A 17223-nucleotide genomic window follows, 5' to 3' on the forward strand; every position below is an offset into this window, starting at 1 on the left:
TGTGTGTGCGTGTGTGTGTGTGTGTGTGTGTGTGTGTGTGTGTGTGTGTGTGTGTGTGTGTGTGTGTGTGTGTGTGTGTGTGTGTGTGTGTGCGTGTGTGTGTGTGTCGTGCGTGTGTCGTGTGTCGTCGTGTGTGTGTGTGTGTGTGTGTGTGTGTGTGTGTGTGTGTGTGTGTGTGTGTGTGTGTGTGTGTGTGTGTGTGTGTGTGTGTGTGTGTGTGTGTGTGTGTGTGTGTGTGTGTGTGTGTGTGTGTGTGTGTGTGTGTTGTGTGTGTGTGTGTGTGTGTCGTGTGTGCTGTGTGTGTCGTGCGTGTCTGTGTGCGTGTGTCTGTGTGCTGTGTGTGTCTGTGTGTGCGTGTCTGTGTGTGTGTGTGCGTGTGTCTGTGTGTGCGGTGTGTCTGTGCGTGCTGTCTGTGTGTGTGCGTGCGTGTGTGTGTGGTGTCTGTGTGTGTGTGTGCGTGTGTCTGTGTGTGTCTGTGTCTGTGTGCTGTGGGCGTGTTGTCGCGTGTGTGTTTGTGTGCTGTTTGTGTGTGTCTGTGTGTGTTGTCGTTGATGTCGGTCCCAGGAGAGTTTGTGATGATGGTTGTGTTGTTGTTTTAGTTGCGTGATCTGCGCAAGCAGATGGAGGACTTCAGAATAACCGAGTTGAAGTGGATTCAATCACTCGGCTGCAGACTTAAGCAAGAACTGGCAGAACATTCTCCGGACTGAAGAGAAGGTGACACACACACACACACACACACACCACATCACCACACCTGATGTGTTTTGTGAAGGTTTTGCTCACGAGCTTGCTTTCCCTCAGAGTAAAGTGGTTTTTGACAAACACCATCGGTAAACTGGAGGAAAGATTCAAGAGCTGTGCGGAGCAGGTGGAGGAAGAACACAAGATCCTGCTACAGAGCAGAAAGAGCTGGTATGACCGCTCACTCCTCACTCCTCACTCACTCAGCTCTCTCACTCACTCACTCACTCACTCACTCACCTGTTCACTCCACTCACTCACTCACTCCTACTCTCTCTCACTCACCTGTTCACTCCCACTCACTCACTCGTCGCCGCTCGTTCCACTCGCTCACTCACTGTTCACTCTACACTCACTCACTCACCTCACTCTTCACTCACTCACTCACTCTCCTCGCTCACTCACTCACGCTTCACTCACTCGCTCCTCAACTCTACTCGCTCTCTACTCGCTCCTCGTCTCTCCTCTCTCACTCTCTCACTCACTCACTCCTCGCTCACTCACCTCTCGCTCCTCACTCTCTCGCTCGCTCTCTCTCTCCTCCTCCTCTCTCGTCTCTCCTCGCTCTCTCTCTCTCTCATCCTCGTCTCTCTCTCTCTCTCTCTCCTCTCTCTCCTCACTCCTCTCTCGCTCACTCTGTCTCTCTCGTCTCTCATCATCGCTCTCTCGCTCCTCTCTCTCTCTCTCGCTCCTCTCACTCGCTCATCTCTCCTCCTCTCTCCTCTCTCCTCTCTCACTCACTCCTCCTCACTCGTCCTCTCTCTCTCTCTCCTCTCGCTCGCTCTCTCTCTCTCTCTCTCCTCGCTCTCTCGTCTCGCTCTCTCGTCTCTCGTCTCTCCTCTCGCTCTCTCTCGTCCTCCTCTCCTCTCCTATGCTCCTCACTCGTCTCTCTCTCTCTCTCTCTCTCTCTCTCCTCTCTCGTCTCTCCTCACTCGTCTCTCGTCGTCATCCTCTCCTCCCTCACTCGCTCATCTCATCATCTCACTCACTCTCACCTGTCATCCTCCTCACTCTTCTCCTCTTACTCTCCTCTTTCTTCTTTACACACTTTCTTCACTCTACTACTCTTTCACCAACCTTCCCTCTCTACCACTCTTTCTCTCTCTCTCTCTCTGTCTCTCTCTCTCTTCTCCTCTCTCTCTCTCTCTCTCTTCTCTCTCTGTCTCTCTCTTCTCTCTCTCTCTGTCTCTCTCTCTCTCTCTCTCCCGTCTCCTCTACTCTCTACTCTCTACTCTCCTCTCTCTCTCTCTCTCTCTCTCTCTCTCTCCTCTCCTCTCTCTCCTCTCACTCTCTCTCATCTCTCCTTTTCTCTTCTCCTCTCTCTCGCTCACTCACTCACCTGTTCACTCTCTCACTCGCTCACTCACTCGCTCTCTCACTCACTCGCTCTCTCACTCACTCACTCACTCACTCACTCACTCACTCACTCGCTCGCTCGCTCGCTCAGTCACTCACTCGCTCACTCACCTGTTCACTCTCTCACTCGCTCACTCACTCGCTCTCTCACTCACTCGCTCTCTCACTCACTCACTCACTCACTCACTCACTCACTCGCTCGCTCGCTCGCTCGCTCACTCACTCGCTCTCTCGCTCGCTCACTCACTCACTCACTCACCTGTTCACTCTCTCACTCACTCACTCACTCGCTCACTCGCTCTCTCACTCACCTGTTCACTCTCTCACTCACTCACTCGCTCGCTCGCTCGCTCTCTCACTCGCTCACTCACCTGTTCACTCTCTCAGTCACTCACTCACTCACCTGTTCACTCTCTCACTCACTCACTCACTCGCTCGCTCGCTCGCTCTCTCACTCACTCACTCGCTTGCTCGCTCACTCACTCGCTCAATCACTCGCTTGTTCGCTCTCTCTCTCTCTCACTCACTCTCTCACTCACTCACTCACTACACACACACACACACGCACACACAGACAGACACACACGCACACACACACGAGTTGAGATGTTTATGTGATGATGTGTTTCTTCATTGTGTCCCGCAGGAGGAACGAGTCGAGACAAACTCTAGAAAAGCTCAAACTTCTGGATCTGAGTATAGACGAGGAGGACGAGCAGAAGGAATCCGAACCCTCAGAGAAAAACATCACACAGGTGTGACGCCCTCGACAACACATGATGGACCCAAACACACACACACACACAGATGACAGGAGCAAACGTGTACACGAGTCTGGATGTGTGTCTGCTGTCCGCTGCTGCTTCCCTCCTCATCAAGCTTCTAAACATCCCAAACTAGCAAAACCAGATCGCATTAACTACTTCAGTCCAGACCGCATCTAAAACCAGATCAACATTAAATCAGGAAATGACATGAACTGAGCTCTGGGACAAACTGTTCTGGATTCTAGGAATGTTGGTGTTTTGTAATATAGTTTATGGAAAGAAAGAAAGTCTCTACTGCCAAACATTGGAATGGGCTCAAAACCTTTTCCAAATATTATATGTGCTTATATTATTATTATTATTATTACAGTGACACTTCATACAATACACTTACATTTGTTAACATCAGTGAACATCAGCAGATCACATGAATGTTCAAAGCGTTTATCATCTCACTTCATGTGAATAAAGATGAATAAATGCTGCACAAATATTTGAAGCGCACGTGAGCTGATGTTAAGAAACAGAATGGGATTGTAAAGTGTCGGCGTGATTTCTTTGGTTTACAGGACGCAAGCTACAGTATATGTTCTAGTCAAGTTTAAATGGATATTGTCATTCAAACTGTTCTGTCATTTCTGTCATATTATTGTTCACGTTTAATGTTTACTGAGAGAATATGTATTTACACAAAATCATTTTCATCGCTATTTCTTCTGTTGTTTTCTAGTGTAGGATAGATTTTTCTTATCCATTTTTAAGCATCGGTCAAAAACTAAGATTAAGATTTATGCTTAAAAACAAGAACGTTTATTAAGAAAAATAAATCTTAAGAGACATTCTCTTAAAAGACTTACTAAATCATTTTAAAGTAGTTTAATAGTATTTTTTTTCTCTAGTCCAGATATTTTACAAATATTTTAATGAGAAAACAACAGAAAAAAAACTGATTGAAGGAAATGGTTTTGTGCTGTAGCTTTAAACTGATATTGTCAAGGAAATATTCTTCAGATGTTTTGTTTTCAGTCATTTATTTGATGTATTTTGGGAATTTCAGATGCATCCGACCCTTGAACTGACTTTATTCAGTCTTTTATTAGTATAAACGTATTGTTTTAATGTCATTTTGCATGAATTCAGAGATGATATCAGACTGGGAGTTGGCAATATTAATGTGGTAATGGTGACCTACCGTAGTAAAACATGTGTAAAGGAATTAGTGTTCCCTACTGAGGGTTCTCTAGTGTACAGGTTTATCAGAGCATTCGGTGCCATCTTAAAATAAAGCAACAAACACATGTTTGTAGTCTATAAATGTGTTTTGTCTGCGCTTTAAAGCTCACTATGGAACTATAATGTGGAAATAAAAAGTCCCAAAGGATTTTCTGCTCCCGGTTCAAAATCTTTTAGTTGATCAGATTTACTGTAGTATACATTGTTATTTACTAAAGTAACTCTTGTAAGTTTCAGTATACTGTAGTATAGTAATGACTACACTTTCATACTCTCAGGTATCTGTTTTGGCCTTAATAGATTTTAATTGGATGGGACCGTTGAGAGAGGACAAAAAAATCAGACAGGACCACAAGCCAACAAACATGGTTGACATTAGGTGAATTCAACCTTCCCTGAAAACAAATAAGGCTGAAATAAACGTGTGTCTATTTTATGATGAATGAATGAATCAAGAACACATTCAGAGTCTCTCAAACCACACCACTGAAATATTCGCATGATGAAATATCAAGAAGCATTTTTTTCTCTTTATTTATTCTTTAGTAACACAGTACACGCATACAGAAACTCAAAATGAACATTCAGAAAACAACCAAAGAGATAATTTCACCTGCTTTACACGTACAATTCATAGTTATTTGTGTTATTTTCTGCTTTATTTTGCCAAACGTACTCTGAATGCAGTAAAACGGACGGACAGGTTCAGGAGACCCGCTTTAGTGTCGTCGGTCAGTAGATTTGCACAGGCACGAGGAACTTCATCCTTCAGACGCTGTAAACGTGGAAACAAAACTCACTTTGTCGCAAAGGCATTCCAGTAAAACACACACACACACACACACACACACACACACACAGCTTGTGTTAAAGGCCGAGCACGAGATCTCTACAAACACCAATGCAGATGTGAACATGTGATCATCACATTCACAGCACATCACAGCTGTCATATGGCACGACAACTCTCTGATTTGGCACTTTAGGACAAAAATCAAACTGCATTAAGATGAAGAAAACGGCCCGTTTTCATGAGATTCAAACGTCACAAGAGAGGATTATCATGTTCATACATTTTCAGAGATCTGATTTGTCCTATAATGTCTCACTTTGTTATGCAGAGAACCCTTCATGTGTGCACTACAGCAGTGGTTCTCAAACTTTTTCGTTTTAGGCCCCCCTTTGTGTGGGTTGCATTGCTTTGTGGCCCCCCCAAATAAAGACTTATGATCTTAAACGTTGAATTTCAATTAAACCAAAGACAGATTCAATTATACAATGTTGAACATCAGTTCGTTTGGTTGGTGGTATTCTTTTTCTGATGTTTGATTGCACAAAATGTATGATACATTTCATAAAATGCCACAAAAACTGTGGGCCCCCCGGACCCATCTTGGGCCCCCCCCGTTGGAGAACCACTGCACTACAGTAGAAATTTAGTTGTCATTGTTTCGTATTTTAAAGTTATTTACTTAACAGGATGAAAAAATATCAGCAACATGTCAAGTTTCTCTTGCAGATTGATCCGTACAGGAACAGGCTCCGTGCAAAACTCTACGAATCTAAAATACTGATCTAAAACGAAATCTCATTTGGGTGCAGTTTTCATCTGTGTGCGTGTGTGTAAACTCGACATCGACCGCATGCACGCATTACACGCTCATTGTAACACACAAGCATTGGCAGGCGAAACACGACGACACACGGCAGGAGTTTGTCGCGTCGTGTCGTGCAGACATGCACAGGTCACCAGAGATGAACTCTGGCAGGCAGTGTTAGAGAGTTTGGCACACAAACAGCCTTCTGTCAGCTGGAGCTTCATGAATAACGCTTCTGATTTCTAGACCTTCTAAAAGTGTGAACACGTTCATTTTAGTTGGAGAGGAGAGAACGCAACGTAAACGTGTGAGCAGAAATATTCATAAATCAGCTAAATTCATCGGATTAATGACGTGAGGTGTGAACCGCTCTACACGAGCACATGAAGTCCTCCAGCTACACGAATGAAAGCACGTTCATCTGCTTCTACTGTCAGGGTGAAGTTAGTTCAGCCGTCGGCTTAAACGGGACAGACGTCATCACATCAATGCAGAAACGGCCGGCATAAGCCCACGCCTGCAGCGCTTCTGGACTAAGATCTAAATATAAAGACATGTTTGCAAACATTTTGAAGGGATGCTTTAGTAAGGGAGACCTGTTAAAATGAAAACGTCCACACAGATGTCTAACACAGTTGAGTAGAGTTCAGCACCAGCGCCGGCAGTTTGACGTCGCCCGGACGAGCGGTACGGCTCCAGCGGAGGGAGATGAAGGGCACGTCCCGCTTCTTTAACATGCACATTTCTTCTCGTTGGCCGGCGCAGCCTCCAGTTTGCTGATGCTGTCTGTGTTGTGTGCGTCTGCGGCGGGTTTATCTACACACTGCTCCATTCTCTTCATCACCAGATCCAACAGCGTCACCACGGCTTTATCCACCTCAGAACCAGTGGCTGCGCTCGTCTCAAAATACTGAATACTGACAGAACACAAACACACCTTCAGTTCACACAAACACATTCATAAATGTATTGGGCCCTATTTTCACGATCTAAGCGCATGGTCTAAAGCGCACGGCGCAGGTGCACTCAGGCTTTGTCCGAATGCACTTTTGCTAGTTTAATGACGGGAAAACGGTCGGCGCGCCCGGGCGCATGGTCTAAACGAGTCGTCCCGATTCTCTTAATGAGTAATGGGTGTGTTTTGGGCAGTAAACCAATCAGAGTCGCATGTCTCATTCCCTTTAAGAGCCAGTTGCGCTCGCGCCATGGCGGATTCGCTATTTACTTTTTGCAAGAGCAAAGACTGGACGCATCTCCAGAGAGGAAACGCATCTGCTCGTGCGTGAGGTTAAAGCGCGCGAGCAGATCAGCTACAGGACAAGCCGGATTTTTATCGTTATGTACACAATAATCATCTTTTACATTGTCATCAATTTATTTTTGATATTTGGCATGTTTGTGTGCTGTGTAATAAGTAAAGTGAAAGCGCGTTATATGTGTACCCGCCCAGAGGCGCATTTACTAACACGCTCTTTAAACAAAAACACATATCGCACCATTGACTTTCGAGCAGGTTTGAGTTGGTCTGTGGCGCAGTCTACTTACAGTTCCTCAAAATAGCAACGCGCCAACAATGCACCTGAACACAACTCTTTTTTTAGACCAACACGCACACAGGCGCACAAACAACGTGGCGCAGGATGGGAAAATGAGAACTGCGTTGGGCAGAAACTAGCAAAAACACTTGCGCCTGGTGTACGATAGGGCCCATTGTGTCTGTGGCAAATATCTATAATACAGTTTTTACTTTTTAAGACATTTGACATTGTTTTATAAAAGCTGAATTGTCTCTTGGTGTCTGAACTAGTGTCGCTTCTGTCATTCTGCACTGCAAACATGAACATATACTGTAAATAACTTTTATACTTTAGAAAAAATACATTGAGACACTGGGATATGTGCTTAAAAAATCATGTTTGTGACTGGGTTATTGTTTTAAATTAAAAAAAATATAGGCCTTAAAACTTACTTTCATATTATAATATGAAATGAAGCGTTTGGTTCCAAAATGAAAATGTCAAAAATCATGTTTTTTTATTGCGCATTCCAATTAATATCAATCAAGCTGCAGTTGGTTTGTTTTAAGCCATAATAACTCATAGCTAACTAACTCAATAAAAACATGATAACATAATAAAAAACATGATTTTTGAAAACTGAGTTATCTCATTTTGGAACTAAACTCTTCAAATATATGTCCTATGATAATAACCTGAAATAAGTTTAAGTTAAGGAACTAAATTTATTAACTGGAAATAAAAAAAACATATTAAACCTAAATAGAAAATAACAAATAAATAATCAAACGAGAAAAACGCGAAACAAAATTGCTAAAAATTATAAACTAAAATGAACATGAAAACTACAAATATCAAATATAAACAAAAGGCAATTCAAAATATTCATAAAACGTAAAGAAAACCAAAATAACTGTGATTTGTGATCGATAAGAAGTGGTTCATCCCAACAATCACATGACCTGTGTAGAGTGACATCACTTCCTCAGGAAACACATGGATGAAGAGTTTACAGGTATGTTCTCTTCTTTACTCTCAATATGTGTGTTGGAAAGCCAGTCAGGGTCACGCGTGTTACTGATGTGCAGTCATGAAGAAGTGTTAGCGTGTGTTTGAGGCCGTGCGTTCAAGAGAACGGATGTGGGCAGATATCAAACACTGTTCAGACGTCCACTGCTCAGTGCGATGAGAGTACATGTCAAAGCTCTTCAGGTCTTCTGTTCTTAAATGAGTAAATCACATGTGTGCTTCATGATCAGAGCAGCATGTCAGTGGTGCTCAGTGATTGGCTGTTCAGGGTGGTTGTCATGGTTACTAGAGTGTTGGTGTCAGGTGGTTGTGGTGTCCGTGTGACTGCCGGAGGATGTTTGATGACATGTTTTTGCAGACGTGCTCACATCTGTGTGTGACTCACCCGTATTTATCGGCGAGTTCCCTCGCTTGTTTCTCCTGGACTTCCCTCTGATCGGCCAGATCCGCTTTATTACCAACAAGAACAATATCTGGGTTCTCACAATATGCGTTGGCCTGCAGCTGACCTACACACACACACACACACACACGTCTGTGATGGTCTCTGATCAATAGTTTTTCACAGATATCTGTGTCTGTGGTCACTCACTCATCCAGTTTCTGACGTTGAGGAAACTCTGTTGACTGGTCAGATCAAACATGAGGAGAAACCCCATGGCATCTCTGAAGAACGCTGTGGTCAAACTCCTGAACCTGTCAGAAACACAACATCACTCGATAAATACTGCCAAACCATTTCATTCATCTGACGTCACATCAGAAAATATCACATGAACGTTTCAGCAGCATCTGTCACAGGATCTCAGGATGATAATCAGACCGAAATCCCATACTGTGACAGTACTGAATGTGAATAAGTAGCTCCCTATCGGCCGTTAAAACATTACGTTCTGTATAGTATGAGTGGGAGGTGTATGAATACATTTGGGACACACTGCGTCCGCCATGTTTTATGGTCATGTGACCCGTATGCTCTTTGACCTATGACGTATTAACAACAACCTACACGTGAGCGTCGATAAAAGCATCATTTAGTCACGAGAAATTCATTTATTGGCATTTACATTAAAAACAGACGGAAGTTTTCCGCTATATTTATTTGATTTACTTTTGAAATGTGACCGTTGCTCAGCTCCCGTGGCAGAGAACCTGAAAGTCTGAATGAAATGTAACGAAAAGGCCATTTCTTATTCCCAGTGGTAACAAAGTTCATTACTGTATTTATTATAAGTAAAACATTTATGTAACTGTACTTGCTCAGAGTACTTTTATTTTGACACAGATGACTATGTTCTAAAGCATAATATCCTCATTTTTACTCCTCTGTATTTTATTTAAAAAAACATGTTCATAGTTACTTTAAACTGAAGAATTTGACTACCTCACAATTCATCTAATGAAGAACACAAAACTACAGATCAAGTAAACATGCTTCATCTTTAAAGTACTGTTTACTTTGAGCACTAAAACCAACTTTATTTTGAGGACTTTGAATGAGCACGTTAATAGGAGTAATGTTTTATTGGGCGTCTGTACTTCGTCTGTCACTCATTACATCAGTCGTCACAGCTCGAGCCGCTCTGGACCTCATCATGATGAGGATGAATGTGACAGTGTGTGTTTAGTGTACCTCTCCTGTCCTGCTGTGTCCCAAAGCTGCAGGTGCACTTTAAACGTCTTCCCTGATGTTCCATTAGGACTGTTTGTGGTGTAAACCTGCAGAAACACGAGACAACCGCTGAACGTAATAACTCACTTCATCTCTGTTAAAGATAAGTTTTGGGAGGATGATGTCACCAAGGGTTGTACAGTGACATCTGTGAGTTGAAGTCAATATTCATGCACACTAGAGAGTCTCTGAGCCCCAGGGCATGATGGGATATTTACAGTACACACTCTTTATATCACTGGTTTCTTCATCCATGAGATTTAAAAATCGTACAAATATTACATGTCATGTTTGTAATATAGCTGAGCACCATACGGAGACTGTTCTGCTCAGATGATGTGGGCAGTTTGGATATTACGTGTGTGTGTGTGTTCATGTTTGTATATCCCGGTGGGGACCTAAACCTGAATACACACCAACACATGGGGACTCGTGTCAACGTGGGGACCAAAATTGAGGTCCTCATGGGCACAAAAGCTAATAAATTGTACAGAACAATATTTTTTACAAATCTAAAAATGCAAAAAGTGTTCTATGATCTTTAGGTTTAGGGATAGTGTTAGGGATAGGGGATAGAATATACAGTTTGTACAGTATACAAACATTACGCCTATGGACTGTCCCCACGGGGATAGTAAACCAGACATGTGTGTGTGTGTGTGTGTGTGTGTGTGTGTGTGTGTGTGTGTGTCTGTGTTTGACTCTAGTTTGGAAGAAGCCTTTATGACAAAAATGATTAAATACCAACCTCTTCTGAGCATCATTGCAGAGATGGGTTATCGGGGTCGATTATTTGTTTTTATATTCGGCAGCTTGGGACATGTACATAGGTTGGTGGTAAGAGGACTTCAACAACTTGGAATGTCTAAAAAGAGGGCCAAGCGCTTAGCAAAGTACTGTGCTGTGTCTGCGATTATAGGCAGCCGTGGTATATGGCGGAGACGTTGTTATTTACATCCCTAACAACTGAGTTGTATATTTAATATTGTGTACATTTGTTGTATAACACTGGCCCATGATTGAGTGGATATGCATTTATCTGTATCTATAAATATTTTTGTCCCTGTAAATGATTTCCTTTAAGCGGACTCAAATAAAATATTAAAATGTGCGCGCGTGCGTGTGTGTGTGTGCGTGTGTGTGCATGTCTGTGTGTGTGCGCGTGCATGCGTGTGTGTGTGTGAGAGAGATCTGAACCCTGATGATTCACACTGTGTGCGTGCGCGTGTGCGTGTGTTTGAGGCGGTGAGAGAAGTTCAGGCCGCGTCTCATTATCGATTTTCTTCCAGATCATCACAGGCTAGTGTAGTGGGTGGAAACACATTTTGCACGACCACACACACACGCACGCACGCACGCACGCACGCACGCACACACACACACACACACATGTTGGGTTTCCATGTTTTATGGGGACATTCCATAGACACAATGGTGTTTATACTGTACAAACTGTATCTCATATTCCCTCCCCCTAACCCTAACAATCACACACAACTGTCTGCTCTTTTACATTTTCACTAAAGTTCATTCTGTATGATTTATAAACTTGTTTCCTCATGGGGACCAAAATATGTCCCCACAAGGACAAGGGTTTTGGATATTGCCATCTTTGTGGGGTCATTTTGTCCCCATACCGTAGGGTTTACCCTTCACGCACACACACACACAGACATACACGCACACGCACGCACACACACACACACACACACACACACACACACACAACACAGGCGTCAGGTGTGTACTGACCACTCTCTTTTCTCTGAAGTCGATGCCGACAGTGGTGATGAATTTGGGGTTGAATTTGTTGTCGGTGTAGCGGTAGAGGAAGGTGGTCTTTCCCACTCCAGAGTCTCCCAGCGCCAGGAGTTTGATCAGATAATCATAATCTCCATCAGTCATAGTGCTGCTGGAGCTAAACCTACAACACAACACAGGAAATCAACAATTATCAACACATTTCAGCGACACAAATAAATAAAGCAAAACACAAGAATCCAAGAAACACACAAACTCTCTGAAGACATTTAAGACTTAGAACGTTTGTCACAATCAAACTCATGATAGTTTATCTATATAACTATATGATGATAAACAAGATCATGTTTTGCTCTTTGTAGAAGTCATATGTGTGTAATTCTATTGTTCACCATTAGGTGGCGCTGTTAATAACCGGAGATTTACCTTCTGGAGTTTACTAGTTTACTTTCACCGTTTGGCTGCACGTGTGATGCTATATTCTTAATTAAGTGGAAAGTTTTGGAAATTGTGGAAGAGCTGACAAACAACTGTGAGATGTGTTTTATCTGCTCCGTCTTTAATAAACACATGAATGAAAAGACAAAGCACACGTGTCAATTATTGCTCAATCCCCGCACAAGATTCATCTCTGACTTTAATGGAAAGTCACTGCGCTCTTTAAATCAAAGTTTGCTGTTTCATGTGACTATAACTTCATCTTATTCAGAAATCACTACAGTAACACACAGCCGCTCACATTCATATGTGATATGACAATGATATGAATATTAGTAACATTATGATGTAATACTCGAGGTCAAAGAGAGGCTCATGAAAAACATTGCAGAAGAAAGTGTACTGTGAAGAACATGAGCCGTGTAATGGATGTAGAGATGTCGGTGTTTTCTGCAGCTCACTTCATCTCATTCTTAGAAAAGGGTGAAGAAAATCATCATCTTTATCATCTCTTTCTGTCTATGACTGTGATGTCATTCATTCATCCATCAGCAGCGCTCTTATTGGATTAGACGCACATATGATATGACAGACAGAAGATTACATTGAGTTACGCTGAGTTCAGTGATATAAAACACCTTTAAAAACGAAACATATCTTGTATAATTCCTTATATTTTTATCAGTTCATCTTTTGAAGATTCTGTAAGGGGTAAAGTATGTAAACCTTAGCTGTATCGGGTTTTTCCTGGCTCAAAATGAGGCGGAGGTGGTGCCATCCTGATCTTGCACACACACACACGTAGGCCTACCGTACCTTTAAGTGGCTTAACCAAAGTGACTTTGACATATGAAATAAAATGTAAAAAGTTCTAATAAAATGAGATGAAAATGACAATTGTTAAGTTATATAAAACATTACTTTTATTCAACCAAACAGAAATGTTGTTTTAATCAAATAAAGCTTTTTTTTATCATTTTCACTAACTTTTCAGCCCACAATAGCCAACTGAAGTAACCAGTCTTTCAAAATGAGCAAAGCTCATTCATATCTTTCATTCTCTGTGATTCACTTTAAATGATTCAATGATCAATGATTTTTAGGGCAGTTGTGGCCTAATGGTTAGAGAGTCGGACTCGTGACCATAAGGTTGCCGGTTGGATTCCCAGGGCCGGCGGGTAACAACTGAGGAGCCCTTGAGCAAGGCACCTGACCCCTACTTGCTCCCCGGGCGCTGCAGTGATAGCTGCCCACTGTTCCGGGGGTACGTGTGGTCACCACTTGTGTGCGTGTGTTCACTACTCTCTGGATGGGTTAAATGCAGAGGTCACATTTCGTTGCCTTGTACCTTCGTATATGTGCAATGACAATAAATTGAATCTAAATCTAAAAAAAATCTAAAATCTCTTATATTCGCTAGTGACTGAAAAGTTCAATAGTTTAAATGAATCGGTTCAAATGAGTCATTCGTGTGCGAGTCGTTCTGAACGCAATGTGCGTTCATACTGGCGAACTCTCTGTGTACAGTATACGCTGATTCAACAATCCAACTGCACAGCTGAAGACATTACAATGATGTACGTCATGTTAATTTAATACATTTCAAGAAATTAAACATACTTGGATGCAAAACAAACAGCCGTGAAACACAGGCTAGCTCTTGTTCTGTAACTCTTTCTAGCGCCTCAGTGTGCTGATAACGAAACAGCGCCTCCACTGTGGCGTAATGTCGCAACTGCAGTTACAAATGACAGTCTGTTAAATGCACGCAGCATTTCTTGTGAAGACACCCGACATAATTTTGGCGAGAGCCTGAGGCGGCACGACATTAGACGGAGGCGGCCGCCTCCAATGTCTCTATGCAGGAAAAACCCTGTGTATACAGAAAGATGTGATGAGCTGTTTTCCGTCTGTACTGTAAAAGTGCACAGATCAAATCTCTGTTTGTGTGCATTCATGATGAATCATGTTTTTAAATGATTTTTTCTTTTCATTCCTTTTCAGCCGTTTTAAAACCTGTATTGTTTATGTAGACATATATTATTGATGTTCACTCTACACAGTAAAAACCTCACATCTGTTGATCCGTCTGTTAAAACAAGAAGCATAAAGGAGGTTAAGACACAAAAGCCTCAGTTATTCAGTTAACATCTTTGTGGTGTGTAATTGTTTTAACATTGTAATAAAATCACTCTGACTGAATGAACACAATGACATTTGTTTATTGAATTGAGCACACGTTTGACTTCAGGCACATTGTGTTCATGACTAAACACTGAACACTGGCGCTGTAAAACATATCAAAATATTGTACATGTGCATGTCATGATGGTTTGCAATACAACTTAATGATTTCATTACTTCAAAAAGTTTAAGTATGTTTAGAGTTTTAGGTCCATAACACTTGTCTCAAACCAAATGGATTTGCTGTTCATTTTTATTTGTCACATGACCGGTTATATACACGATGCAGTGAAATGTGTATCTGCTAAACTCTATAGACTGTGCAAACAATACCTTTTATATGAAATATATATTTACAACTAAGACTAAAAAATCTATCATAATAAAACAAAAATTAAAAACATAAAAATGAGAATTAAAAGAACTAAAAAATGTTCTTGCAATCTATGACAATTTTAGACAATAAGAGTGTTTATCTGTAAGTGTGAGGCACACAAAATGTCCCCACAAAGATGGCAATATCCAAAACCCTTGTCCTTGTGGGGACATGTTTTGGTCCCCATGAGGAATCAAGCTTATAAATCATACAGAATGAACTTTAGTGAAAATGTAAAAGAGCAGACAGTTGTGTGTGATTGTTAGGGGTAGGGGGAGGGAATATGAGACAGTTTGTACAGTATAAACACCATTGTGTCTATGGAATGTCCCCATAAAACATGGAAACCCAACATGTGTGTGTGTGTGCGTGCGTGTGTGTGTGTGTGTGCGTGCGTGTGTGTGTGTGTGTGTGTGTGTGAAAACATGTTAGAAGACATAGATGTGTTTGTGGACTATCACATGACAATCTATGTTTGTGTGTGCGCGTGTGTATGTGTTGTGATGCGTGCATGCGTGTGTGTGTGTGTGTGTGTGCACGTGTGTATGTGTATGTGTTGTGATGCGTGTGTGTGTGTGTGCATATGTGTGTGTATGAAAACATTTACACCTCCAACAATTACACGCTCATTTGATTCTCTTTTTATTTCTCCAGATCAATTTTAAGTAGGCCTGTCACGATGATGAAATATGGCTGACGATTAATTGTCTGTTTAAAGACTTTGACAATTATAACGATTAATTACAATTAATTTATTCAATGAATAAAATGTAGATACATTAAGAATAAGAAATAACTAGTAACATTCCCTATAGAGTGACCTTAACAGAGAGAACTGAGAGGATGATGTCGTCTTGCTGTGTAGATGCAGCAAATCTGGAATCACATGAATCAAACTCATAAACACAAAAATAGGAATCTAACACAACTCAAGTGATGAAGAAATGTCATTCGACCATAACAGTGAGTGCAGATCGAGGACGGGGGATGTAAAGTGCAGCAGATACTGCAGATCACTCTTGTTTCTAAGGATTCACAATAATTGCGGTTATCTGAAAATGATCTTTAATAATTGTGACAGCCCTAATTTAAAGAGAAACATTTGAGACCGAGTTGACACTTGAGCTCTAGATAAATGAGTCTGAAATGAAGGGTGACCTGCTCGCAGGCCTTCTGACCTTAAAGCATAATTGAATAAATAACCCGAGAGCTTAGGAAACATCTGACATTTAACAACAGATGCTTGACGGCTTTAGTGGGAAATGCACCTGAAACACATTTGTCCCTTTCAATCCTAACAAGATTGTTTTTTGGTTCGCCGCTCATACTGTACGTTTTATTGACGTCTGTTTAACATTGTTCAGAATGTTAATGAGGTTTTGTTAATCTGGCGCATTTGTTGGAGAGTCTGAAGCATGACGTGTCATTACACAAACACACTGACATTTACACAATTACATTAGACGAGAGCATTCATTCATTCATTCAACATCACAGTCAATCACTTCCACAATACTTTACATGCTCTGCTAGGACGTTGCTATGGTGTACTGCGGTGGTTACTAAGGCCAGTGCCTCCCTAGCAACCAATGAGAAGGATTTTCTCCGGCATGCACAATAGTTCCTAAAATGTTTTCCGTGATTCAAAATAACATTTGAAACAGATTCAACAGGAGAGTCTAGTCTTGTTCTCACAGCTGTTTCTGAAGTACCCCTCCCACCCTTCAGATCATGTGACCAGTGTTTGATTGGCTGTAATCTTGAGGTCATTCAGATCTATTACAGAAAACACATGATGTCACATAAGTGATAGTTAAATTATCACAATTTTTGGTGAAAAAAGCTGGATTATCAATATTACATTACATCATGAATACAAAATCTTTATATCACTGGTACTAGTTCATCTTATTTTTTTAGGTTAATTTCAAACTTTTTGTTTTAGAAATATACATTTAAATATTTCAAACTTTAATGTATTGTTTGCACAGTCTTTTAAAGTTTTCCAGATTAACGCTTTTCAATAGGCTGTATATAATCATCCTGACACTTGAATGTATTCATAAAAACACTTTGCTTGTAATACATCAAATATGGATGTTTGCCTCCTGGCCAGTGAGAATGTTGACAAGACTAGTACAAATCTGAACTAGAGGCCTAAACAGACAACCGTCCTGAACAACCTCCAGTTTCTAACCCAATTGTATGTTTTACAGTAAACAGCATGAGAGATGTAAACGCTTTGTCTCTCCTTTAGAGTTCATAAGTTCTCATTCAAATCTGGACACATGAGGGTGTGACCACATCGACTTTAACTCTGTAAACCCTCGTCTCCATCAACAACTTTAACCAACACAATATACAAACCATCATTTTATGGCATAAAAAATACAAACACGTACAGCTTACCCTTGTAATATTCCTTCTTGTGTGGAGAAAAACTTCCTGAGCTGTGCTGTGTCTTATCTGAGAGAGAGCGTTTGCTCACACACACATTAAACCACACCCCTGCTCAGCACACACACACACACACACACACACACACACA

General features: G+C 41.5%; 2 protein-coding genes across 2 annotated transcripts in view; one reads left to right on the plus strand and one right to left on the minus strand.

The window, feature by feature from the left end:
* Window positions 1-2861, plus strand: part of LOC130569889 (myosin-10-like) — a 31399-nt gene extending 28538 nt beyond the window's left edge. Inside the window, exons 16-18 of the mRNA XM_057359786.1 lie at window positions 600-679; window positions 805-915; window positions 2747-2861. Coding sequence (XP_057215769.1) covers window positions 600-679; window positions 805-915; window positions 2747-2861 — 306 coding nt within the window. The remainder of the gene's footprint in view (window positions 1-599; window positions 680-804; window positions 916-2746) is intronic.
* Window positions 2862-4592: 1731 nt separating this feature from the next.
* Window positions 4593-17223, minus strand: part of rab27b (RAB27B, member RAS oncogene family) — a 32225-nt gene continuing 19594 nt past the window's right edge. The window contains exons 2-6 of the mRNA XM_057359959.1: window positions 11669-11840; window positions 9878-9963; window positions 8837-8940; window positions 8630-8753; window positions 4593-6615 (exon numbers count right to left, since the gene is read on the minus strand). Of these exons, the coding sequence (XP_057215942.1) occupies window positions 6429-6615; window positions 8630-8753; window positions 8837-8940; window positions 9878-9963; window positions 11669-11840 (673 nt within the window). The 3' untranslated portion in view covers window positions 4593-6428. The remainder of the gene's footprint in view (window positions 6616-8629; window positions 8754-8836; window positions 8941-9877; window positions 9964-11668; window positions 11841-17223) is intronic.

This window comes from Triplophysa rosa, linkage group LG19, assembly GCF_024868665.1.
Source record: "Triplophysa rosa linkage group LG19, Trosa_1v2, whole genome shotgun sequence".
Classification (NCBI taxonomy): domain Eukaryota; kingdom Metazoa; phylum Chordata; class Actinopteri; order Cypriniformes; family Nemacheilidae; genus Triplophysa; species Triplophysa rosa.